Here is a 27769-nt window from a genome sequence, read left to right on the forward strand (position 1 = left end):
AACAGGCAGAATTGGCTTTGTGGAACACAGGTGGGCAGGAAGAGATCACCTGAGGCCCCTCGCCTATCTGGATGCTGATGTTATACTGATGTGTTTCTCCACTGAGAGCCCTGATAAAGGGACATTTATCAGGAAACATCAGACATTCATCAGAAAACATCCCAGAAAAATGGACTCCAGTATTCATTTCTGTCCCATTATCCTGCTTGGGAGAAGAAGGATCTTTGGAAGGATGAGAGCGGAAGGTGGGAGCTAACCAAGATAAGGCAGGAGCCAGGAAAACTAGAGGAAGACAGAAATATGGCAAACAGAATTGGAGCTTTGGGGTAGATGGGGTGTGCATCAAAGCCCAAAGATGGAGTGAGAGAGGTTTTTGAAATGGGCATGAGAGCAGCTCTGTAAGCCAGATATAGGAAGGAAAAATCTGGGTACTTCATCTTGGGAAACTGTGCTGCAAAGCACAGCCCTCATGCACTAAATTTCGAAGAGCTATTTATTAATCTTAGTGGCTGATTACTGGCCTTTTTCATTTATCTATAATTTATCTAAGATTACATATCAGAAGTCATCTTGCTATCAGTGTTTAGAAGTCAACCATGATTATCGATGATGTCCAAACCATCTGGCCTGCCAGGGTTCCTCTGACATAGCTCTAACAGCCCTCTGCTCTCCCATCTGACACACCAGGCACTAATTCAAGTTATAACTGTGGTGCTCCAAGGACAATGGTGCTTCAAGGACAAAGGACAACCCTGCCTGAAAAAGTGTCAGTGTTACAGCCCCTACCGGACTCTTACTTGCCCTCTCCACCATGTTGTGATGGTTATGAAATTCCTGAGCCCACCTGGGCGATGCCCACCTGGGCAGCGGGACCTGTCCCAAATAAGGAAAGGCATCTGCCCTGTCCCACTCCCACCCTACAGAAGGAAAGTATATATCCCTCAACCAATCAGTAAACGAAATTTTCACCTCAGACCATCCTTTGTTTTCTGGCCATAAAAACTGATCAATAGCACATGTTCGGGCTTGAGTCTCCCAGACTACTAGGAAGTCAGCCTGCTGTTCTGGCAGTGACCCTTCCGCATAATAAATTCTATCTTCTTTACATTCTGCCTTATGTCTGGAAATTCTTTTCCAACCCGCATTCAGACCATGACAATAACTATACAGTGGTTATAACTGCTTTATAACTAACATGTCCTGCCTATTATCTGTCAGCTGCAAGGTATTCTGGTGAGTCACCGCTGCAGAGCTTTACTCCTTAACAGATTTCACTGGCCCAGCTCTGGGGTAGGCATCCCGTTTTTGATGTGCTCAGCCAGAAAGGCCCAAGTCCATGCAGCTGTGGCAAAGTTACAGTTCCATGGTTTCATGTTAGTTACCTTATAGTTACTGTGTAATTAGTGTCACTGAATGTACATTACCCCAAATAAATGTATCTACCCCAGACTAGATGTAGTATTTTTTTCTTTTTGTATAACTGGATTTCCTAGTACTGAAATTGTCATCCCTGCTTAAAGTGTCTTTTTTTTTTTTTTTAAAGAAAGTGTATTTGAAAATAAAGTCAGATGAAAAATTCATTTAAAAAATTCCCGTTCTGTCAGTTTCTCTAGTCAAAGATGGCCGTCTCACCCTCTGGAATGTGTCTCATTCCGCCCCACACGTCCCAGTACCCCTGGCCCTGTGCTGGGCTAAGTAAATTGGAATTCGGTTTCATGCCTGAGGCACTTAAACATTTCAGAAGGTGCTATAACCTGCCTCACCTGGGTGGCGGGGTCGGGCTCTGGTTCACAATGCCTCTTTTCCTCACCCTTTCACGTTTCCTCCTGGTCAGTTCTCTTGGGGGGCATTCAGTGTCTATCGTCTCTCCAGCTGACTAAGCTGTTTTTCTGTATCTGTTAATTTTTTTCAACTGCTAATCAAATAAAGGCAGTTTTCTAAAAAACTGTGTTGAGCGCTTATCATGCATTAGCTAATTTGTAGCCAACATCCCAGGAAGTGGGTATGATTAGTCTCCTTTTGATGGATGGGAAAATCAAGGCTCGGAGAAGTAGAGCAATTTGTTCAAAGCCATGTAACTATCCAGCATTCACCCCCAGTGCTGCATTTTAATAGAGCTTGTGTAGATAACCAGGATCCTGCAATGCTGTCCTAGGTGGGAAATCAGAGTTGCAAGGGTACCACAGATGCATTTGTAAGAATGTTATCAAGAACCAGTACAGCAGGGTGATGGATAGAGATGTCACCTTGCCTGGCTGAGTTTTTGCTTTGCTTTCTCAGATTCTCTTTGGGAATGAACTTCCTGGATTTTGTGAAAGCTGCATCTTTTCACTCTCCTTGGGAATACCTCTTGAATCCACAATGAAGCCATAAAAAGGCTTATTGGGTTGGGTGGCTGTTAAGAAAACCCTACTCTCCAGACAATGGATCCTTTGAATTGGAAAAACTTCTAAACTGACAATTTTCTCATCTTCAAAAAATTGTCTCATTGGTACCCATGAAAAGTCCAAACTAAAAAGTGGATACAAAGAAATATAACACCCAGTCTTTGGGACTCTCTTAATAAGATGAAAGAACAGAAATTAAATTTAGAACAAAATTAAAAACGAAATCTAGCATAAATTCCCCCTTTATCTCCCTCTTATACACCCCTTATCCCCAACAGCCTGTCCTTGATCCTCTAGAAGATCTTTTGGATCTATGGATCCCTGGTCTAAACCCCCATCCCCTTTCACGAAGGAAACAGGTGGCCAGAACTTTTCCCAGGCCCTCCTGCAAATGACCAGGAAGTAGCTCAGCTGGAGGCTAATAGTCAAGATTTGATAGGTATATTAGAGGCCATCTCCTCTAAAGTGAATTGGCCTAAAGTTGAATTATGCACTCAGAAGGAAGGAAAAAATTTAACAGCAATTACCGTAGACTTCTGATAATAGACAAATACACTCCAAAACTCTTAGGAGAAAACTTGTATTCTCTCTATGTCCCTTGAAGACGTAAACCTTACCTTGTCTTTGAAATGTAAATACTCCAGGAGGTATGTAAAACCATGCCCACTGGGCTTCCCTGGTGGCGCAGTGGTTGAGTCCGCCTGCCGATACAGGGGACACGGGTTCATGCCCTGGTCCGGGAGGATCCCACATGCCGCGTAGTGGCTGGGCCTGTGAGCCTGTGCATCCGGAGCCTGTGCTCCGCAAAGGGAGAGGCCACAGTAGTGAGAGACCCGTGTACCGAAAAAAAAAAAAAAAAATAATAAAACCATGCCCATACTTGCTTGAGACTAAAGAGAGGGGATATTTTATTTATTTACTTTTCTTTTTTTTTTTTTTTTTCCTCTCGTGGCTTGCAGGATCTTAGTTCCCTGACTAGGGATTGAACCCAGGTCCACAACAGTGAAAGCGCTGAGTCCTAGCCACTGGACCACCAGGGAATTCCCTAGTTTATTTTACTTTTGAGGGCTTTTAAAAATACAAACTGCTGGGGACTTGCCTGGTGGCGCAGTGGTTAAGAATCCGCCTGCCAATGCAGGGGACACGGGTTCGAGCCCTGATCCGGGAAGATCCCACATGCCGCGGAGCAACTAAGCCTATGCGCCACGACTACTGAGCCCGCCCTCTAGAGCCTAAGAGCCACAACTACTGAAGCCCGCGCGCCTAGAGACTGTGCTCCACAACAAGAGAAGCCACCACAATGAGAAGCCCAAGCATCGCAATGAAGAGTAGCCCCCGCTCGCCGCAACTAGAGAAAGCCCTCACGTGCAGCAACGAAGACCCAATGCAGCCAAAAATAAATAAAATTTTAAAAATTTTAAATTAAAAAAAATAAAAATACAAACTGCTAAAAGGGCTCTCTTGCCCAAACTCTAAATTACAGCCTCCTTAAGATTACAGCTGACCCTTGAACAACATGGGGATTAGGAGCACCAACTCTCCAAGAAATCAAAAATCCATTTATAATTTTACACTCATCCTTCGGTATCTGCAGTTCCACATCCACGGATTCAACCAACCATAGATCATGTGGTTCCTGTGCAGGATGTGCAGGCCCATGTCTAAGTGGACCTGTGAATTTCAAACCTGTGTTGCTCGAGGGTCAATGTACTTGTCAAGAGCAAATACAAATCTTCAAAACCTTCTCCACAAATGTTACCAAAAAGCTTTAAAGCAGGTAACCTTCACTCGTTACTTTGTCTAAAAGAGTCTATAAATAGCCTGCTTTGGTCATTTCTTAGGTGCTATACCTGTGTGACCTCTGTATGTACAAAATTAGATTTGTTTATCTCTCTTATGTCAATTTCATTGTTAGACCAGTCAAAATAACCCAAAGGGGTAAAGGAGAAATTTTCCTCTCCCAAACAGCTGTGTGACCTCTGTGACCTTGAACAAGGTCCTTGACCCTTCTCTGCTTCAGTTTTAGTGTGTATTGTCTCACGATGATTGGAGCTCAGAGAGGACACGGAAACCCTAACTGAGATAAAGACTAGGAAAGCTGGGAGAGATTTTGGACAAGACAGCATCTTTATCCTACATTCTTTTCCAGCATGAAAACGTGCTTATTGTGTGGATCTGTAAGTTCATTATAACAACCACACATCATAGGTTTGTCTAGCCCATCTGGACTATCAAATAGTCTGTCCACTTGTTGTATGAATGAAACAGGAAACCTTGTGAAACCGAGCAGGACCCTGTGGGGCTCCCGGGTACAAATCCTTTCTGTGTCCCCCGTTTCTTGTTTGTAGGAAATAAGCTTCATTCAGTCTCCTTGACCTTCCCTGAGTTCCAAAAGGGCAGATATGGTAAGGGAGGGAATGCAGGAACAAGGGAGGAGCAGTCAAGAAACAATAGTGCAGCCTTGGGGCAGCGTCCTGGTTCCCCCTTAAGGAGTATATATATAACAATATCTTTGAGTTCTTCTGCAGAATTATGGCCCCCACATGGGTAGAGGATGGTAAACTCAGGCTGAGCATGAGATCCCTGGAGTACCACCCTGTTGCCTCACCAGCAACCAATCAATAGAAAGTCACACACCCTGCAGCCCTCATACCAAATTTTGCCTATAAAAACTTCTCCCCCCAAACAATTGGGGAGTTTGAAGTTTTTGAGCACAAGCCACCTGTTCTCCTTGCTTGACCCTGCAGTAAACCTTTCTCTGCTCCAAACTCTGATGTTTTTGGTTTGTTTGGCCTTACTATGCTTCAGGCACACAAACTTTGTTTGGCAACACTTAGACTTGGCATCAGACTGTTTGAATGGTCAGGTCTCAGTCCAGCTGTCTGACCTGGGCAGGTCACTTTGCCTCCTGAAGCCTTGTTTCCTCATCTCATCTTTAAAGCAGGATAACAGTAATACTTACCTCCTGGGGTAAAGTGAGGATTCAATTACATAATACATGCAAAATGTCTCACACAGTGTCTAGTAAGAGGCAAGTATTTAAAAAATAAGTCACTTCTATTTTTAGCATTGTGCTCAGTGCAACAATATTGCAAAAAAAAGACAGTAGCTGTTTTCCTCCTTAATGAATCAGAAGGAATTTGAATTCCCCTGGGATTCAGACCCATCCCTTTGACTCAGCAGCTTAGATGCCATAGTCTCGGAGGCTGTGAATGACTTACGTGCAGGCATGTCGTATTTTCAAAAGATGCCTTGACTTGTCTGTTGAGGATAACGTTTCTATAAAGTAGCTGTCTCCAATTTGTAAAATTCCATCTGCACTCCCCACCTCACCCCCATTCTCCAGACAGCCTTTCCTGCAGCTCCTAAGAAAAGGGGCCCTACCAGGAGGGAGGTGACTAAATCTTGGTAACGGACTTAACTCTTTTGATCTCAACCAGCAGCTTTGGTCCAGCTGGGATTCTCTGATAGAATACATCAGCAAGAGTTACCTCAAGAATTCCTTAATCCTTAGCCCTCTTGGTAAACAAAGCATTTGATGAATTTATTGCTCATCCATCCCTCCAAAAACGTCCTGTTGGCAGTGGCTTGAGAATGTCATTTTACCTGGCAGATTCATTTTACTTCCTCTAAAGGACCTACATTAATTGCCACTGCCTCTTCCTACCCCCCAAAATTCCACTTTAAAATCTCCTACATGGCAACGTTCCAATGTGAGAACTATGTATATGCCACAGTGCAGAAATCAGGACCTATGATCTCCGTGGGTTCCATTTTCTCAGTCCCTCTGGAGGAGAAGGGCTGGGCTGCAATCCCCACTCCACCACTCATAGTCAATTGTGGGTCAGTTACGTCTCTGAGTCTCAGTTTCATTTGTAAGATGATCCACCTTGCAGGACTTCATTCATTCAGTCATTCTACAAATATTTGTTCTACCAGAGAAGAGCAAGGTAGGCAAGGTTTCTGTCCTTCAAAGCAGTCCAGTGTGGGCACCGGACATGAAACAGAGTCTCCGTCCAGCCTATGTAGGTGGCTTTGCCATGGTGCTGGTGCAGGGTGGGGGAATTCTGGGGCATTCTGAGTATGACTATGACTTTACATTCCTGCCGCTCTCCAGGTGCAATGCAGGGAATGCCCTAAACTCTGGAATTGCTGAGTGATGAGTCATCAGAGAACCGGGGGAAGGTAGGGGACCAAGGGCAATTGGAGCTATCCCTGGTCTCTGGGATAGAGTGGCAGGTTCCCAGAGAAGCTGACTCGGAGAGTGAGGTTATTAGGATATGAGATTATTATTAGGGAGGGCTCTTGGGTTCAACACCTAGGGAGGGGGATCAGGAGAGGGGAGGAGGAAGCTGGGTCCCAGAAAGGCCTCAACCTACCACAGGAAGCTCTGAAGTTGAGGGGTCCCCACGGAATTGTCCCAAGCTGTGGTGCGAAGTCTGGACTTTTATACTCCAGCATGGACCAGGCACTGGAAGTGGTCTGTCCTCAAGAAGGGGCATGACCTTGAGCCTTGGTTGGGGAACCAGGTTAGGTACATCTGTATTTGGAAGCCTTCTCCTATCTCTATATTCCTTCCTTTTCTCAGCCCTTCCCAGCTCCCAAAATAGATGAGAAGAGAAACCTATTCTAGCCAGATAGCATTTAGTAAGAAATGAGATATAAATTGAGATCTGAAGAATGAGTGGAAATCAACTAGGAGGGAGAGGAGAGAGCAGGAAGAAGTTTTCAGGCTGAGGGAAGGGCATATGCAAAGGTCCAGTGGTAAGAGATGGGGGGGGCAATGGGAGGGGCAGGGAAGAAGTGCCTCTGGTTCAGGATAACTGAAAATAGCTGAGCAGGGGTCAGTGGACTTGAGGTCGTCCTGACTCTGCCATTTACCTGAAAGTTACATAAACTCTCTAAACCCCAGTTTCTTTATGAAAGGGGATGATATACCTGCCTCCCAGTTTTTTTGTTTTGTTTTGGTTTTGGTTTTTGGCTGCATTGGGTCTTCACTGCCATGTGAGGGCTTTCTCTAGTTGCGGCGAGCGGGGGCTACTTTTTGTTGCGGTGCACAGGCTTCTCATTGTGGTGTCTTCTCTTGCTGCAGAGCACGGGCTCTAGGGGCTCAGGCTTCAGTAGTTGCAGCACGTGGGCTCAATAGTTGCGGCACGTGGGCCCTAGGGCGTGTGGTTTCAGTAGTTGTGGCTCACAGGCTTAATTGCTCTGAGGCATGTGGGATCTTCCCAGACCAGGGATAGAACCCATGTCCCCTGCACTAGCAGGAGGATTCTTAACCACTGAGCCATCAGGGAAGTCCCAGTATTTTTAGGATGATGTGAAATAACATGCACACAGTAAGGGCTTATAAATGTTGGTTGCTCTGTTTATTATTAATGGATATTGCTCTGAAAATAATAATGGTCCATTTGTTAATAATATACTCTTTGCCTAGAAAAATCATAGAACAAGAAGTCAGGAGTTGGCAAACTTTTTATTAAAGGATCAGATTGAGTATTTTATGCTTGTGGACCCCATTACAAGTGGTCTCTTACAACTACTCAACTCTTGTAGCATGAAAGCAGCCACAGACCCTACATTAGAAAGTGGCGATGGCTGTGTCCTAATTGGACTTTATTTACAGAAAGAGGCAGCCAACCCCGGAAACCAGATTATTAAAACCCCAAAGCAAGTCTCTGTGGCTCGAGAAGACATTTCAGGTCCTTCCTCTATGTACCCTTCCTTCCCTCGTTTGGAATGCTCTCTGTACACATCAGTTACATATATTGGGTTGGCCAAAAAGTTTGTTCGGCTTCTCTGAACGAACTTTTGGCCAACTGAATATTTGCATCAGCGTACAATATCACATAATGATAACATACAAAAAAGTGAGCTGCAACAATAAAATTCCCATTTTGTCATCATAAGAGCTCGTGAATTCAGATTCCATGAAGTTCATGAGCTGCCATTTATTGCACTTGAGGTGGTCAGTTGCAATGATCCTGTGTCAAGAAGCTGAAACTCCTCATTGCGATAGTGAAGAATCGTTCAAGAACTCTGCATTTCCTTCAATTGTCCTAGCTTGGTTTAACCCAAAAAGCAAAATCTGAGACAAGGAGTTATTGTGGAAATAGTTTTTTGCAGGGAAGAATTCTGAGTAACTGGAGTGGGGGAACTGTGACAGTGAACTTGGGAAGAGGTGAAATCAGTGCAGTGGTGAATTCTGCTCTGGGCAACTAGGGCTTAATCCCACTGGAGACCTTCTAGGGAACTATGTAGAATATGTCTCATAAATGTCCACCTGAGACATGGAGTATTCACTGGCTCCCATTGGTCAAGGGAGGTGTTACTTACCCCCCCACACTTCAAGAATTGAGCATGTCAAGACCCTTAATGTGGTCAAAAGGAGGGCTATCAAGTTTCACCTGCACACAGCTGGTTGTGCACAGTAATGTAAACACATAATTAAAAATTTAAATCAAAATTACTCTATGGATTAAAGAATGTCTCTCTCTGACCACTGACCCCTAGCTATCGAGTCTTCCCCAGGGGCAATTTTTGTTTGTACTTCCTTGTATATCTTTTCAGATGTGTGCTATGTATAGCTATTGCTGAACCAGGTTTGTTTGCCTGATGTGCCACAAGCCAAAATGCTGAGGTGCCAAGGTTTGCAGCAAAAAAAGGGTTTATTTACAAGGTAGTCAAGTGAAGAGACAGGAGAACAAATCTCAGATCCACTTCTCTGCAGGCAAGGGGCTTGAGATATTTATGGGATAAAGAAGAAGGATGGGGCTTCCCTGGTGGCGCACTGGTTAAGAATCCGCCTGCCAGTACAGGGGACATGGGTTCGAGCCCTGGTCGGGGAAGATCCCGCATGCCGCGAAGCAACTAAGCCCGTGCGCCACAACTACTGAGCCCACGCACCACAACTACTGAAGCCTGCGCACCTAGAGCCCGTGCTTCTGCAACAAGAGAAGCCACCACAATGAGAAACCCGCACACTGCAATGAAGAGTAGCCCCCGCTCGCTGCAACTAGAGAAAGCTCGCGTGCAGCGACGGAGACCCAACGCAGCCAAAAATAAATAAATTAATTAGTTAATTAAAAAAAGAAGGTTGGTCTTAGATATGGGGAAAGGTGATTGGAGGTAGGGAAAATGTGAGGTAATCACTGTTCTACACAGACATATCTGAGTTACACGCTTTTTCATGGGATGTATGTTCAAAAATGGAGGCACTTAGCACGATCCGAGGGTGGCATTTTTGGCCCTCTGACATCAAAAGGTTATTCATCAGACACCCGCACAGGCCCAGTTTTAGGGTTGGTGGTCCCAACCAGTCTTAGCCTGATTGAGCTTGAATAAGACACAGCTGACTCCAAGTTCCTGGAAAACAACTCAGGCAAACATCTTATTGTTTAGGCTTCATGAAGCTTGCTGCCTATGCAATTTGAACAAAATAATTAAAGCAAGCTTGCCTAGTGAAGGTGGGCTACAAGCAGAGGGGTTTTTAAGCAAGCTGTTAGACAACCTCAAGAATTTCTATTAGTGACCACTTTCTGTTAATCCTATGAGGCACAGTTTCAGGATGAGTTGGGTTTTGGGGGTTTTTTTTGCCCCAAGCTTCCCTCTCTTTATTTTTATGTATTAATTTTTTTTATTGGAGTAAAATTGCCTTACAATGTTGTGTTAGTTTCTGCTGCACGATGGAGTGAATCAGCTATATGCATACCTATATCCCCTCCCTCCTGGACCTCCCTCCTCCTCTCCCCCCCCCCATCTAGGTCATCACAGAGAAGGATGAGTTTTTTAATTATATGGAGAATGGTTTCATAGGTAAACAAATAGTATTTTCCCTTTTTTTAGACCATCGGTGACATACTACACACAGTCTCCTGTACCGTGCTTTTAAAAATTTCTATCTATGCATCTTTCTGATAATTACATATATATGTTTAGAGCTCCCTCTTCTTTGGAATGACTGCATAGTATTTCATTAACCTTAATTTACTTAACCAATCCCCCTACTGATGATATTGTTATTTCCAGTTATTTTTTAAAAGTCAAGATGATTGAGGTATACATGCGGTAGTGTACAGCTCTATGAATTTTGATAAACATATACAATCATGTAGTCACAACCACGATGCAGAACAATTTCATCACTCCAAAAGTCTCCCTAGTGCATCTTTATACATAGTCATCCCCTTCATTCATCCCCAGCCCCTGGCAACCACTGATCTGCCCTCTGTACCCTGCCCAAAAGGACTTTCCCTTCTCCAAAATGTCATATAAATGGAATCATACAGGATGCAGCCTTTGAGCCTTGTTGCTTTCACTAGGCACAATGCATTTGAGATTCATCCATATTGTTGTGTGTATGAGTGTTTGGTTCCTCTTTATTTCTGAGTTATATTCCATGGTACAGATACACCACAGCTAGTTTATATCCATTCACCAGCTGGAAAACATTGGGTCATTTCCAGTTGGGGCAATCATGAATAAATCTGCTATCATTGCATACTAGTTTTTGTGTGGACATAAGTTTTTATTTCTCTTGGGTAGACATCTAGGAGTGGGATTACTGGGCTGTATGGTAAGTGCATGTTTGACTTAATAAGTACTTGCCAAACTGATTTCCAAAGTGACTGTACCACTTTGTCTTTCTACCAGCAATATATGCCAATTCACCCGCATTTGGTATTGTCATTGTCAGTTGTTTCTATTTCAGCCATTCCCATAGGTATATATAGAATTTTGTCTACCGCAAACAGTGCTACAATGAATATTCTTATACACATATCCTTTATAATCGGGTTTGAGTATAACTGTAAGATATAGTCTTAGAACTAGAATTGATGGGCCAAGGATGTGAAAGGTTGTTTAGGTATGCCAAACAGCCTTCTGAGAAGGTGGGGCCAGTCTCCTTGCCTACCAGCTAGGTATGGCATTGTGTTGGCCAAAAAGTTCGTTCTGGTGTTTCCATAACATCTTAATAATACCTGTTTCACCACATCATCACCAACACAGTGTATTACCCAACATCACTACAATTTTAAATGAGATTTCACTTTAGACGACTGCTCTATGCGTATCCATCTCATAGGGCTGTTGGTGAGGACTTAAAGTAGAGTTTTAAGAGCAGGGCCTGCCACGCACAGAGTGGCAATGGAGGTTAATAGTTATTGTATGATTACCACTATTAATCATTATTATTTGCCTCTCTCTCTCTGAGTTCCTCATCAGTATATTCACAAACGCTTTTTCCAAAGAGCTCAAACATTCTGCCTACGGAATTTAGTTAATCCTTATAAATCTCTTCAGATGCTGGCTAGGATTTCAGGCACTGTGGGCTTTACAGAATAGGGAAGCGCAACAGGATAGCACCATTCTAAGGTTACAGAACAGATCTGTGTCCCACGAGGTCAAAATGAATTGAGTTTGGAATAGGAATGGGTTCCTCTAGGTTACAATGGCTGTGAAGCTTTTTTTCACTGCCATCCACTTTAAGAAATACACCAGGAACCAGAACACACATATAGACCTGAAACAAAAGTTTCAAAAACAATACTTCTATGTTTTCTATTTGTTCCATTCCATTTCATTGAAAATATGTTCATTGGGATATGCTAATAGATTTCAAAATCTACTATTGGGTTAAGACTAGTAGTTTAAAAGGCAGTGTTCTAGGTCAAAAATGTTGACCCTTCTGGAAATACAACTGGAATCATAGAGCCTCACACTCAGTTTTGGGTACATTATTCCCTTGTTCCTTTTTCTTCATTTCCTTGGGATGCCAGAGCTTATTCGTTCATCAATCATCTTCACAAATAGCTCTTGGATTCCTTATGTGCACTGCCCAGTATTAAGCGCCAGTGGAGAAAACAGGCTTTGAAGAGCAAGAGGCCTGGATTCAAATCTCACCTCCACCATTTGCTGGTGATCTTGGTTACGCCTCTGCAGTCTTCAAACACTCAGTTTCCTCCTTTGTGAAACGTGGTAGTAATAGAGAAATCAATATCAACGCATGTAAAGCACTTATAAGAGTGTCAGGCTCATTCATAGTAAGCCCTTAATACACTGGTTCTCAAGGTGTTATCCCCAAGATCAGCAGCATCAGCATCATTTAGTAACTTACTAGAATGTAATTCTCGGACCTTACCCCAGATTTACTGAATCAGAAACTCCAGGGGTGGGGCCCAGAAATCTGTTTTAACAAGTTCTCCAGGTGATTCTGATGCATTCTCAAATTTAATACCTGGTAACTATTAACAATTAGTACTTGAGGCTGCTGAGGTGAGCAGTGGGCAAATTATGAAGGCTAAAGTTAAGCCCTATGGTGCCAGCAAGACTCCTGGTAAGGTTCCAACCTGCCTCAGCCCGGGCTTACCCTCCCTCCTCCCTCAGCAGGGCCCGCCTAGTGCACTCGCTGATTGGTGGGGTCTCTCTGGACCGTCACCCCATCCAACCACGGAGAGCGTAAACGAAGAGGGGCGGGACTAGGCGCGGCAAGAGCGGCGAGCCTGTTGGCTACAGGCCACGCCGCGGGGCGGGGCGGAGCTGCGCGTGCGCACGGCCTAGGCGCGCCCGTGTGGGCAGTTGAAAAATGGCGACTGTTGCCGAGCTGAAGGCGGGTGAGTGCGAATGGGAAGCTTGCCGGCTGAACTTTGTCGGCCTTCAGCCTGTGAAAAGGATGGGACGAAATGAGGGTGCGCGGAACACTAGTCAGCCTTTTCGGGGGTCGTTCTGTGGCGTTCTGCGGAGCGTCCAGAGGGTGTGGCGGCCGTCACGCGGGGGCCCTGAGGGGATGTGGTTGCATAGGGACAATGTTTAAACCGGCTTTGAGCTGGAGGAGGGGTCCCAGGATCCCCAGGTACCTGAGAGGTCTATAGTTCTGCACCTTGGGGCTCTGGCGCATCTTTCTGGACCTCGACGGGGGCGAGGCCGTGGGCCGGGCCTTTTCCTCCGGGCTGATGATTACAACGTCTAAACCACCATTGTTGGTGTTCAGCACAATCCTAAACCATTTGCTTGCTTATCTCATTACGTCCTTACAACCACCTGCGAGGTGGGTCGCGATTTTCCATTGGGAAAAAGTGCAGGTAGAAAGGTGTCTGGCTTGGCCATTCTCCTGTGTTTTTAGGAAAAGTTCCCCAAAGGTTCGAGTCCTTAAGCTGAGAACATTTGTACACCGTTAGTTTTGACGCAAATGTCCAAACAAGTAATAGTAATTATAGTTATTAGTCATCGAGCCTTATGTGTCAGGCACAGCCCAGCCCCTGTGTTATCTAATTTATTCTGTGTATGAACCTTATGCCCATTTCATAGATTAGGAAATTGAGGCGCTGAGAGGTGAAATAGATCGACTAAAGTAATTTAGCTATAAAGAGGCAGAGTGAGAACCTAGAGATGCTGCACCAGGCCTGCAGGTCTTAGTTACTGAGTGATACTGCTGCCTGCCTAGTAAAACCAGTTCCATTTTTCAGGGAATTTAGGCTCTAAATCAGTGATTCTTAGAGATTTGGTGGGGAGAGTATGATTTGAGAATATGATTCAGGAATTATTGATCTAAATATATATTTGCACCCCAGGGCTGATGAACCATCATTAAAAAGGCATACCTCTATCCACAAGGACAGACTTGACATGAATTGGTGAACTCTCTCCCCAGGAAACACATATCACCTGTACTATTGCATGCAACTTCTGAGGATTTAAAGATACTTTGGAATATAAACCAGGTTAAGAAGCTCTTTCCAAAGAAATTGTCATGGTACACAGTGTTTTAATAAACATGATACTAGAGGGCAGATCAGGATGATATGGAACCCTAGAACTCTCTAGACAAGGGATGTCCTACACAGATGTAGGGAGCCCTTTATGCTTTTCCTGCATTCGTCAGCTCTGAATATACTTAGTGTTAAAGAGAAACCCATTGAAAATGCTTGCCAATCAATTATCTTATATGGGCTTTCACCTTTTTAAAGCACTTTCCCCTCACATTTTTCCACCTGACTTGGTTCTACCTCTGAGACATAGAACTCATGTTGGAGAAGACAAGTGAGGCAGGAGTTAGTGATCTACCGCTGAGGTAGCGATGAGACATGCTGGGTTTCCTAACTCCAGCTTCATTAATTCTCATTTCTTTGCTGAGTTTGAGGCTGTGCTGTGTGCAAATACAGAGTAATTGGGGGGAAAAAAATCTCTCCGTCTAATTTCTAAAGATGGAATTGGAGAACGGGTTCGGTTATGATCCCAACATAATAAAGCTGTACCTGCCTTTTATGGGCCTGTTGCACAGTCTGACTGGGTGATAACTACTCTTAACACACCTGCAAAAAAGGTTGAGGGGATGAATCTAAATATAAGGGCCAAGAAAGGTTAAAGTCTAGTCTAGTCTAGAGTGTATCTCTTTAATCAACAAAACCTGACTCAGAAAAAAAAAAAACCTGACTCAGGTTTTTGTTGTTTATCAAAGCTTAAAAAAATTTCATGTCCATGCCTACTTGGATACGCTCCCTGGGCTCCTTTTATTTTATTTTATTTTTGGCTGCATTGGGTCTTCGTTGCTGCACGCGGGCTTTCTCTAGTTGCTGCGAACGGGGGCTACTCTTCGTTGAAGTGCGGGGACTTCTCATCGCGGTGGCTTCTCTTGTTGCAGAGCATGGGCTCTAGGCGCGTGGGCTTCAGTACTTGTGGCTTGCGGGCTCTAGAGTGCAGGCTCAGTAGTTGTGGCACACGGGCTTAGTTGCGCCGTGGCCTGTGGGATCTTCCCGGACCAGGGCTCGAACCCGTGTCCCGTGTGTTGGCAGGCGGATTCTTAACCACTGCGCCACCAGGGAAGTCTCTGGGCTCCCTTTCTGAATTGTCATTATTGGGGTGTACTTATCTATAGCATAATACAGTATTAAACTATATTTATTACGCCAATAGTATACAGCACAGTATTATAATGCCTCTAGGCAGCTCTCTATTCTAGGCACTATGGGGGAAATGTGTTAATTCTCTGGAGTTGTTATTTAGCTATTAAGGACAACGTGAGAAAAAAAAAAAAGGTTCCAGACCACTGCAAGGGATGATGCCAATTCAGCCCTATTCATATTAGTATTTATAGCTAAATCTCATTATCATAACTACTGATATTTGTAATAATGACCCTTGCTTATCAAGAAGTTAGATTACATTCAGCATATATATCCCTGATTCCTTGAGATGACATTGATAAAGTTACATGTTAGATTTCTAAGTAGGCTTACAATTTCAGAATCTTACTGTTTTAAGGAATTAACTCATAATTGCCTTTAAAAAACAAACCCCCCAGAACAAAAGCCCACCTTTGTGTTCAGAATGGGCCGTTTCCCAAGGGTTCTGGGTATCAGTTTTTATACAAAGGGCACGACATAGTCCTTCCTTTTCGGAGTGTACTTGTTATCTTTAATCATCTACTTTCTGGACCAGAGGGTTTTAGTGACAGAGAACCTGTCTGCAGTGACAACCATTCTTGAAAAGATACGAGACACTGGGAGGTAAGTTCAGGTCCCAGTAAGCTAAGTATATTTCTCTCCCCCTTTTCTTCTTCACTAAAGAATGTGTATCAGTCTATAGCCTCTGACAGTGATGATGTTGGAAGGATAAATTTGCATTTGCTTAAATATATTAAAATAGTAAATCATCGCAACTCAGGAACTTTATTTTTTATTACAAATGTGGCTTGTGGTAGCTAATGTGATGATTGTTCAGTTTGTCATAGAGTATAGGTTGAAAGTGCGTGTTATGCCATTTACTTTTTAAGCATTTTTCTTCAGAGCTTGGCTAAGAATGACAAAATTTCTTCTGTAACTGAAGCATTAATATTTTATATTTAACAGTTTTAAAGGACACCTTGGAAAAAAGAGGAGTATTAGGGCATTTAAAAGCAAGGATTCGAGCTGAAGTTTTCAATGCTCTTGATGATGAAAGTGAACCTCGACCATCATTGTCTCATGAAAACCTTCTAATTAATGAATTAATTCGGGAGTATTTGGAATTCAACAAATATAAGTATACAGCGTCTGTCCTCATAGCAGGTAAGAGGTTATTTATTGTTAGTTACCTGATATGAAATCTGCCTCTTCCCTTCTCCCAATTCTCAGAAAGTGTTTAGCCTAGAAATCTAATTCCATTACCAAACAGTATCATCTGGGACATGACTGGAACATAAAACTCCCATGGGGCTCTTTCCATAGCTTGAACAAGTGCTCGTGAGGTTTATTGTATTATAGGGGAAAATAACTCAATAAACACTTAAACTAGGTGCATACTTTGAAAAATCATCCATAATTCCTGGCACTGACAATAAATACTTGTTTACTGGTATTGAGAATAAACAATTCTTTACATTTTACCCTATGTGCTGTCAGTCTTTTTTCTATGTATATGCTTTAAAAATACACACACACAGATTTAATATATATTCCTTATTAAAAAATATAAAACATTGGAGATAAAGCCTCAATATTGCTACCATGTATTGATGAGGCACTGTATACAAATGTATGTGAAAGCATGATATCTAAAAAGGATTAGATAATCTATAGAAATTTCAAATCACTGTGTTGTACACCTGAAACTAATATAATATAATATTGTGAACCAACTATACTTAAATAAAAAAAGAAAGAAGAGGTCAACTATACTTCAATTAAAAAAAAGAAAAAAAAAAAAAGAAAAGGATTAGGAAGGTAAACTCCAAACTCATTCTAGTGATCGGAGGGAGAGAAATGGTATTGGGGGGAGGGAGTCAACAGTTAAAAAGAAATTTACTTTATCTGTTAAATTTTATTTCTTAAGAAAGCAAAAGAACTGGAAGAATATGCACAATAGTCAGGATCAGCATTGCCTCTGGGCTGGGGGAGATGAGGTTGGGAGGATGATCAAAAACTCCTTGCATGTACATAACTTGATTCCCTTGTTCAAGGTGTAATCTGTGCTTTAAGACTGGTGCCTTGGAGATATGCCTCATCAAAGAAAAGAGATCATGAAGTGGATTTTGGAAGAGAGAATGGACTCCTTATTTGTGATGCTGGAACTTTCCATTCGATAGATCTTTTGTTAATATTCTGCATCTTTTTATTTAATGTTAACTGAATGTTAATACCTTAACTGAATAAAGACTGATGATTTTTATTGGTTTAAGGATCTTCAGTATCAGTATCTTCACTTTCTTCAGTTTGTTATAGATGGCTATATAATACATTAATAATCAGAAAAGAAGAATATGAAAATATCATCAATTAGATGTCTTGGACTTGTGCTTACCTAGAATGGAACATAATGACATAGTCAAGTTTCTACAGTGTCTTGGCTTTTTAAAACAAAAAATGAGGTAAAATTAACATATAAGATTCTTTACCATTTTTAGTCTATAGTTCTATGGATTTTACCAAATTCATACAGTTGTGTAACTACCACCACAATCACAATCACGATACAGAACGTTTCCATCACCTCAGAAAATTCCCTGTGTCCCTTTGTAGACAACCTCTTCTCCTACCCTCAAACCCCTAGCAACCTCTGATCTCTTGTTTTCTGTACCTATCATTTGCCTTTTCCAGAACGTCATATAAGTGAAACCATGCAGGATGTAGCATTTTGAATCTTTTTCCTTTCACTCAGCATAACACATTTGAGACCATGCTGTTGTTTTTTCCCTCCGAATAGCATTCCATTATATGGTTGTATTGATTTATCTATTATCAGTTGATAGACATTTGGGTTGTTTCTAGTTTTTGGCAATTATGAGTCAAGCTGCTATAAAACATTCATTTACAAGGTTTGGCCGAACGTTGTTTTCATGTCTCTTGGGTAAAGAGCTAAGAGTGGGATTGCTGGGTTGTGTGTGGTAAGTGTATGCTTACCTTTATAAGTGGATGCAACATTTTGTTCTCCTACCGGCAGAGTATGAGGGTTCCAGTTGCCCTGTATCCTTGCCAGCACTTCATATTAGTGTTTATTGTACTTTTAGATTTATTGCTGCCAAATGGGTATCAGCACTGTCATGTATTTAATTTACAGGCTTCTTAGAAAATAGGACTTCTGAAGTCTAGTATATAGAAACAATATTTTCCCAACTCAAAATTGGGGGATTTAAAAAATAAATTTATGTTAAACTGTATTAAAATATGCATTTAACAAAGTAGCTATTCTGAAAGTCATAAAATCACATACAGTTGCATCTGCCTTGGCGTGTGCCATCATTCTTCTAAAATCTGAAAAATGTGTATACCTCGTAAGTGTGGTTTTTATCAAAATCCTATTTACTTTTTACATTAATAAAGACTCAGTGTTTTATGATTTTCCCCCCAGAATCTGGTCAACCCATAGTTCCATTGGACAGACAGTTTCTCATCCGTGAACTAAATGCATTTGAAGAATCAAAGGATAATACAATGTAAGAAGTTTTTTAAAAAAATAAGTTTTCAGATATTGTTGTATTGGAGTCATAATTGCATAGCAGTGGTTTTATTTCATTTTAATTCAGGAGGTATTTACTTGGGCCCAGTGTGTATCTAGCACACGTCTACGATGTGCAGCTGTGAATAGGTGCTAAATGCCTGTGGTTTCAGAGGACTGAGCACCCCTGCTTCATCCTAAGGGTCACGTCTCTTGGCTTCTTGATCCATCCTTTCGTTTTTTACCTGAGGCTTTGCTCTATCAATTGTTTTCTTCCTCACATTTAACTCTTCCTCCTCACTGCTTCCTTCACTTCAACTTGGGAATGTACTCAAATCTCCCCTCTCCAAAAAAACCTCTTAACTCCTTTTTATCACTGAACTTAGTGAAGATCAACCCCCTGTTTTCATTTTATTACCCCCTCTTTTGCCATCTCTGCATTTTAAATTCTCCCCTCACTGTTTGTACTGAAACTATGCTCTTGAAAAAGAGTGACCACTTTCTAGTAGTTTCTTAGTTTTTTTCCTACTTTAGTGTTTCTTAAACTTTTTCTAGAGGATCCCTGAAAGGCAGAAAAAATTGTACCTAGGAGGCCTGGGAACATAGATCAAAGCACCTTTCCCCTAGTAAGAAATTTCTTTGAAGTCTCATGTTTTCTCTTTCTAAAAGTTTATTGAATTTTTTCATTCTACTTCATGATATAATTATTTTTACCATTAAAATGTTTTAAATGACATGCCAATTAAATTGAACTCTCCCTCAAATCTTTGTGTAAAGTTAGTGTTCTGGGATCACATGCCACCTGTACTTTGTACCAGGCCCCTAGCACTAAGAGTGGGTATATATCTATTTCCAATTTGAGAAGCTCAGCTTTACTTGAGTTTCTGCAGTGTTTTGTAATATTGACAACTCTTCCTTAAAACACTTCTTGTCATTTGTCTTTTATGACCCTTTACTGTCTTGGTTTTTCTGTCTCCCTAATGGTCGTCACAGTTTCTTCATTGGCTCCTTTAGGGTTCCTTTAAATTGTGGGCACTCTCCCCCAAGTTTTGTCCTTAACTTTCTTTTCCTCTCGTTCCCCTGCCCACTCTTCTATGTAGTCTTGAGTCTTTAGTGATGCCTCCACGCTGGTGACTCTGCTTTAATTCTTACAGAGCTCGTGAATTATGGGCCCACATTTCTGCTGGCATCTCAAACTCTGTGTGTCCAAAAATCAAGTCCATTATTTTCATCTCTTCAAGCCCCCCTCGTAGCTTCCTCATACAGCCATTCAGGTCTTCACCTGAGAGCTCACTTGCACTTCTGGCTCCTTCTCCACCAGTCATTTTGCGAGTCTCATCAATTTGGCCTGTGCAGTAGCGCCTGTCTGTCCTCACGACCTGTGCCGTGCAGTTCAGGAGGCGTCTGTCCCGTTTCTCTCCAGGCACTTTCTTTTCTAACTCATGTCACGCTGCCAATAGTTTGCTTTCTGAAAGCAAATGTTGCTTTAAAACATTTCCATTGAAAAGTGTTCAGATTTTAAAAAGTAATGTGGTCCATATATGGTGTAGGCTCCAGTGGAAGTCTGAAGTAGCATTAATAGTCACATTAATATTTTTCAGTGAAACTTAAGAATTTTCACAAAAAGTAGGATAAAGTGTATAATAACCTTATGCTAGGTCAAGCCATGCCACCAAATGAGTTTGTGCCAAATTTATGAAGAAAATTAGTTTTCAGAGTTTTTGTTTTTCAGAATTGCAAATAAGGCATTGTGAAGCTGTACTTTAAAAACATTAATAGGATTTTTGAAAAAAGAAACCTTAATATTCATGAAGCTGCAGGTTAAATGTGGTAGTTTTATATTTTCTAATATGTCTTAAAAATTTTAAATCTTAAGTAAATTTTATTGTAAATTTGGAAAGCAGAATTTTTTTAATTTAAAAATCTTCTTTGACCAGTTAACACTTTGGGAAACAATGGTTTAAAGTAGACAAAGAGACCTATTTTATATCCCTGCATGAAGCTTTTATAAGAGCTGAGGCATCTTATTAAATAGAGAAACTCACTCTTGGTTTCTTTGTGGTATGGAAAAATTGCTTTTGTGTGTAGTTGGTTATTTATTGCTGTATAACAGATTACCCCAGAAGTTGGTGGTTTAAAACAACAGACATTTATTATCAGTGGAGAGGAATCTGGGCGTGGCTTCTGTGGCTGGTCTCACTCATGAGATTGCAGTTAAGATGTTGACCAGGGATACAGTCATCTGAAGGCTTGGCTGGAGCTGGAGGATCCGTTTCCATGTGGCACATTCACATGGCTGCTTGTCGGAGGCCTCAGTTCTTCACTACATGAACCTTTCCACGGGACAGCTTGAGTGTCCTCATGACATGGCAACTGACTTACCCCAGAGAGAGTGACCAAGAGAGAAGGCAAGGAGGAGGCCACAATGCCGTTTACGACCTAGACTCTGAAGTTGCAAGTGCTGTCACTTAATGCCTTACTCAGTTCCTGAGAAGTGAGTCCAGCTCACACTCAAGAGGAGAGCAGTTAGACTCCACCTTTTGAAGGGAAAGGATGTCATACTTTGAACCATCACACCTGCTAATAAGTAGATAGATTATCTCAAAAAGACAATCCATTAAATTGATATTTTCAACTGTGATATTGGAAACAAGGGAAGACCACTCTTTATTGTCATCAGAGCAGCCTCCATTGGTGCAAGGGCACTAATGTAAATCTCCAGGCATGCTGTAAGGAAAAGAATATGGGACTTGGGGTTCAAGTGTAAAGTTTGTTGACTATCTAAGCAATCTCTAGCAAATCCTCAGTGAGCTGTGGTTTTCTCATTTATAAATTGGAGATGATGATTATGATATCACAAGGTAAAGATAAAATGAAGAGAGAGAAGAGTGTTTTGTAAACTGTAAAGTAGCTTTTAAAATACTAGTTCTTACCCGACTCCTGTATAGCTTGCATTTATATACCATTTAATATGTGCCAGGTATGGTTCTAAGCACTTGACATTTATTAATTCATTTTGTCCATAACTGCCCTATGAGGTAGAGACTATGCTTATCCTCATTTATAGAGGAAGAAACATTTATGAGGCTGGGGACGTTAAGAATCTTGCTGAGGTCAAGTGGCAGGGCCAGGATTTGAACCCAGGCAAGGATTTATTAATCCAATAAGTATATATTGAATAGTTGTTTTGTATCAGACCATGTTAGGTAGTGGGAAATCTCATACTGGACTTCGGAGTTTAAAAAAAAAAGCTGATTCCTGTGCATTGATTGAAATTGTATTTCAGCTTAGGTGAGGTTTAATTTGTTAATGTGTTTTCTCTGGATTTTAAAATTGTCTTTAGAGTTAAATGGTACACTTAAATTTGAAAAGGCATGAACAAGTTTTCAATTTGGATAATAACCATGCATCTTTTTTCTTTTAAGTCTGGTGAATTAATTGGCTATTTTCGTGTCACAGGCTACCTTTTAAAGAGTAGATATTTTTAAGCTTTTCCTATTTATTCAAATTGAATTGATTTTGATTTTCTTCCTGCTATAGACCTCTTTTATATGGAATTTTAGCTCATTTCTTGCATGGAACTAAGGATGACATCCAAAATACATTTCTGAAAGGGTCTTCACTTCAGCCTCCAAACCCAAATCTTGGCAGACAACCTAATGGAAGAAAGCAACTGGGTATGAGTTTTCTGAGACTTATCATTTAGCTATCAGCAAGTATGTTTTCTTCCTATCTGTTTTTATCTTTGGAACAGTTTTTCCTAAGATTTTGAGTCAAAGTTTAATTCCATTTATATCCAATATAGTTAGCCCGTGTTATTTATCCTCAAAAAACCAGTGCTTTTCAGAAGGAGAATCTTGTGAGGGGTGGGGAGATGACGAGACAAAATTCTTAGATATGATTTCTATAAAGAAGTGTTGAAAAACTTGATTTTCACATAGATTTGTACTCTTTGGAGTAGCTTAGATCCTTAGCGTACTGAAGAAGGAGCTTTTTATTACATTATCAATTTTTTTCCCTCTAAGACTGAAAAAAGGCAAGATTGCTGAATATAGATAGAGCAGTCAGAGGTTTATGTGTTGTCCTTTGCATTTTCAGGATTCCTTTTTTTTGAGGGGGTGGGGGGAATACTCTTTGTGGTAGTGTTGTAGTTATCTATAAATAAATTCTTAGGAGAACAGCTCATATTTCTTTTAAGAATGCTCACTCTTCCAACGAGGTTTCAGTTGTTTTGATTACATCAGCAGTAGGACCTCAGTTTGATAATCTAAATTGAATGGTTTATAGCTCAGTGTTTCCAACTGTGGTTGAGAGTTGATCTCTCTTTTTAAGGATCGTCATAGGTGGGGCCCAGGCAGCTGATTATCAGAACAAATATAAATCTTTTTTTTTTGAACCTGCACCCTTGGCAGTGAAAGCGTGGAGTCCTAACCACTGGACTGCCAGGGAATTCCCAGAACAAATATAAATCTTGACTGTTGAAATAAACTTTTAAGAAACATCTAAAGTGCAAATTGTCTTTTGCAGTTTTCCTGAACTGCCATGAGCAATATTGATCATGTTGGGCTTCCCTGGTGGCGCAGTGGTTAAGAATCCACCTGCCAGTGCAGGGGACACGGGTTCGAGCCCTGGTCCGGGAAGATCCCACATGCCGCAGAGCATTTAAGCCCGTGCACCACAACTACTGAGCCTGCACTTTAGAACTTGCGAGCCACAAATACTGAGCCCACGTGTCACAACTACTGAAGCCTGCGTGCCTAGAGCCCGTGCTCTGCAACAAGAGAAGCCACCGCAGTGAGAAGCCTGTGCACCTCAATGAAGAGCAGCCCCTGCTCGCCGCAACTAGAGAAAGCCCGTGAACAGCAACGAGGACCCAACACAGCCAAAAACAAATAAATAAAAAATAAATAAATTTTTAAAAAAAGAAAGGAGTATTTAATGGCCTTTTGAGATAATTGCGAATATTTAAAAAAATATATTGATCATGTTAAATACTTACTCTGTCTCTTAAGATCTGAAAGCAAAATATTTGTGAATCAGGGTGATCTCTTGAAGGTTAGTTCTGACTTTACTAGGAGTTATTCTTCTATATATCTTAGAATTCTAAGTCCATGGAACATTGGAAAAGAAATCATTCCCGTCTTCTTATTTTAGTTGAGAAAACCAAGACTAAGAGGTTCATTGACTCATCTAAAACCTGTAGCTGATCATTTTTAGCAGAGTCAACACCTTGATTGCCATTCCTGTACACTTTCCACTTAAAGAATATGGAGAAGTTTTCTTAGTTTCTTAGTTCCTTTTTCAAGTATTGGTAAGGAACTGTCATTATTGCCTACTATTTGGCAAGAACTTAAAAAACAAAACACACGGTACAAGAGTAAATGTCTAAACATCAGTAGTAATCAGTGAAATTCCCTCTAACCTCCTCCCTCCTTGCCTCTCCCTAACGCCTTGATTTCCCTCCCCTCCACAGAAGGTAGTGCTGTTAGCAGCTTGGTGGGTGTCCTTCAGGAGTCATTTCTACGTATTTAAATTTATATGCACTGTTCCTGTACATATTATCCTACAGTTTGCTTTTTTCACTTGTGTTATCAATTTATGTAGATCTGCTTCTACCTTGTTCTTTCTGTAGTATTCCATAGTACTATTGCTAATCACTCTTTACTGATCTACTTTTGTATGTTTTTTTTTTTTTTTTTGGCTGCATTGGGCCTTCGTTGATGCACGTGGGCTTTCTCTAGTTGTGGTGAGCGGGGGCTACTCTTAGTTGTGGTGTGTGGGCTTCTCACTGTGGTGGTTTCTCGTTGCAGAGCACGGGCTATAGGCGTGTGGGCTTCAGTAGTTGCAGCACATGGGCTCAGTAGTTGCAGCACGTGGGCCCTAGAGCTCTCGGGCTTCAGTGATTGTGGAGCACAGGCTTAGTTGCTCTGTGGCATGTGGGATCTTCCCGGACCAGGGATTGAACCCGTGTCCCCTGCGTTGGCAGGTGGATTGTTAACCACAGCACCACCAGGGAAGTCCTACTTTTGTATGTTTTAAATTTTTTGCTTTTACAGTATTGCAGGGTAGCATTAGTATTTTTCTTATGTGGATGCCTAGAAGTAGAATTGCTGGTTCAAAATATATGCATATTAAAAAATGTAGTAGATATTGTTTAATTTCCCTCCAAAAAGGCTTTACCACTTTACATGCTTGCCAAGAATATATGATAATGCCAGTTTCTCTTTAATTGTCACCAGTGGATATTGTACACATTAACACATGTTAACACAGCAAACCCATGACGTTGGTATTTTTAGTTCCAGTTGGGTGGGTGGGGGCAGGGTGTGCTAGAGAGGATGCAAGAGTCCTTGGGTTACCTTGGCTCCTGTCTGTATAAAGTGCCAGAGACATCAAAGATTCGAGTTCAAGTCAACAAAGCTTTGGGTACCTATTCTGTGGAAGACTCAGAAAGGAGAATGAGTGCACTAATAGGAGAACAGTGATTGCAAATTATTCTTCTTGATCATCAGAAATGTTACTGACACAACAGGAACCTCGTGCAATGAATTGTGAAGAATTGTTAGCCCCAAATTGCATTATGTTTCAGTAACACATTTAGGCATTCCATTTACTTTCTCAACTCCAACTTATTGTGTGAAAGATACATAAGTTTTATTTGACAACATCGAGAAGTTATAAAGGTATTAAAATAATTATTCTTCAGATTATATACCTTCTATCTACACAGAGTCATCCAGCTGAAATATAAAACACTAAAATTAAATTCTCTTTTATTTGAAGATAAGTCCAAAGCCTGCCATCATGAAAGCACTTCTTTTATTAAAGCTTTCAGAGTACAAAAAAGAATGAAGAGGGTTTATATGACAGGCACACTCACCTTTGAAATGGTAGCCAGTTCATTAATGCTGCTGCTATTAGTGCTTGTAATATTGAAAGCAAGGTAGTTTTTGCTATAAATAAAAGCCCAGATATTTTATAATAGAGGAAATCATTATCAGCTCAACATTATTGCACATCTATGAAGTACATGAGTGACATACTTAACTCTTTTATAACACTTTTATAGAAAACCTAAAATGGTTTTGCCCTAAGGATATTGTTGATCTTGTTCTTCCAGCAAAGTTGCCTAACACTGAGGGGGATGAATTTTCCAGACCTGTGGTAGTGTTAGCACTCTGCACTGCCTCTGAGGATGAGGGGCTGCCCTGGACTAGCAAGACTGTGTGTACAGCAACTTGTCCTCAGAATTAGCAAATCTAGTGTGCATTTTTGGTGCTACAATTGCATATTTCTAACAACTTGTCTAAATTTGTATTTTTTTGTCTCCTGTTATCAAAATGGTCATTAAAAAGGTTTTGTTTTTTTACTTGTAAAGAGTGTTTGGGGAATTGGGGGTTAGGGTTGGGGGGGGTTCATGTTTTCTTAGGAATTTAGTTTGTGCATCGCATTTTTTTTTTTTTTTTTTTTTTGGCTGCGCTGGGTCTTCATTGTGGTGCGTGGGCTCTCTAGTTGTGGCACGCAGGCTTAGTTGCCCCATGGCATGTGGGATCTTAGTTCCCTGGTTGGGATCTTAGTTCCCCGACCAGGGATCAAACCCATGTCCCCAGCATTGGAAGGTGGATTCTTAACCACTGGACCACCAGGGAAGTCCCTGTGCGTTGCATTTTTGTCGCATTGGATGTTAAGTCTCTTTAGGTTCTTTTAATCGAGAATACTTCTGCCTGCTCCCCTCTCCCCCAGGACAAAAGAAATGGAGCAGACATAACTAGGGCCCCTTCTTTACTATTCTGGAGCACAGTGTGTGGTCACAGGGGCTCTGGGCTCCTCTGAACCTGCGTGGAACTTTCTTGTTTTTGGCTGAAGAACATTTTCTACAATTTCTCGGAGGGTTTTCTGATTTTGGTAGGAAGTTGTAAACCATGCTAGTTTTCTTCTTGCCGCAAGAGGGTGCTGCTGGGAGGATTTCTATTTGAAGAAAAGTTTTTTGTTTCTGTTGTTTTTCTTTTTAGTTGAGCTTTGGCATCCCTCAAAATACTAATTGAATACACAGTCCTTTCTTGTGAATTCCATTCCTTACATACAGTGTAAGTTTGTAAGTACTTATCCATGGGTTTACTCCAGGGTGTACTCTATTCACTTAAAAAAAGTCAGGAAACACTTGTGAAAAATTAGAGTGAGTCCCTAGTACTAAACATTTCTGATTTCTTCAATAGGGTTTTAAAAAAAAAGCCCTTTTATTGTCCTAAGCCATCTAAAGAACTCACACAATATTAAATATATAACATCCTATAATGTATGTAGATAAGTCTGCCTGCTGCCCATTTTTACTTGGGATGAGTACTGACCTTTGCTTCTGTTCATTGCAGAGGACCACCTACAGAAGGAGCAGGGGAGGAGCGCTAACACTGAAAACCTGCACGCTTCTCCTGCAATGAAGAGATGACATTTCCATGTGGGGCATTTTTTATAAACTTGTATGCATTAAATAACTTATTTATCCTCCTAATGTTACCAGAATTCATCACTAATATTTGTACTTTGTGGAAATGTGAGTTTCTGCAAAACCTTTAGCCCCTCGTGTTTTACTGCATTTGTGAATAAAAGCTAACTCTGTCATCCAGCTTACCAGATTTGACTTGAAAGAAAATGTGTTGTTTTTAGGAAGATTTTAAAGGCCCCTAAAGTTTTGAGAAATGAAAGGGTTTTTTAGTTCCCTATAAATTCTTCTAAAAAAAAATCAGGTCTTTAAAGCCATATGCTCTGTTCTTTGTTTGGCTGCACCACATGGCTTCCAGGATCTTAGTGCCCCAAACAGAGACTGAGCCCAGGCCCCCGCAGTGAAAGCACTGAGTCCTGACCACTGGACTGCCAGGGAATTCCCTGCTCTGTTCTTTACCATGGCACATTAATGAAATTTCCTTCAGGCTGGAATTATGTGGATTTATAGGAAAAGTCATTCATGTTTTTAA

The 27769-nt window shown here is 41.3% G+C and overlaps 1 protein-coding gene across 2 annotated transcripts; it reads left to right on the forward strand.

The window, feature by feature from the left end:
* The first annotated feature begins 12901 nt into the window (after nucleotides 1–12901).
* CEP20 (centrosomal protein 20) lies at nucleotides 12902–27306 on the forward strand. Of its 2 annotated transcripts, none has more exons than XM_022552277.2 (5): nucleotides 12902–13000; nucleotides 16235–16432; nucleotides 18711–18795; nucleotides 22338–22474; nucleotides 27167–27306. In XM_022552277.2, the coding sequence occupies exons 1-5, from the start codon at nucleotides 12973–12975 to the stop codon at nucleotides 27241–27243; spliced, it is 525 nt and encodes a 174-aa protein (XP_022407985.1). In that variant the 5' UTR covers nucleotides 12902–12972; the 3' UTR covers nucleotides 27244–27306. The 2 variants fall into 2 exon arrangements, with proteins under 2 accessions (XP_022407985.1, XP_022407986.1); XM_022552278.2 differs by lacking the exon at nucleotides 27167–27306 and adding an exon at nucleotides 23325–27160.
* Nucleotides 27307–27769: the final 463 nt, after the last annotated feature.

The sequence above is a fragment of the Delphinapterus leucas genome, chromosome 15, assembly GCF_059928025.1.
Source record: "Delphinapterus leucas isolate spDelLeu-1000000601 "Yukka" chromosome 15, BTC_Dleu_Yukka2, whole genome shotgun sequence".
Lineage (NCBI taxonomy): Eukaryota > Metazoa > Chordata > Mammalia > Artiodactyla > Monodontidae > Delphinapterus > Delphinapterus leucas.

Coding starts and splice junctions, on each gene's coding strand:
- CEP20 (XM_022552277.2), top strand. CDS start 12,973: ATGGCGACTGTTGCCGAGCTGAAGGCGG. Junction 13,001..16,234: donor TGTTGCCGAGCTGAAGGCGG/GTGAGTGCGAAT, acceptor TATATTTAACAG/TTTTAAAGGACACCTTGGAA. Junction 18,796..22,337: donor GAATCAAAGGATAATACAAT/GTAAGAAGTTTT, acceptor TTCCTGCTATAG/ACCTCTTTTATATGGAATTT.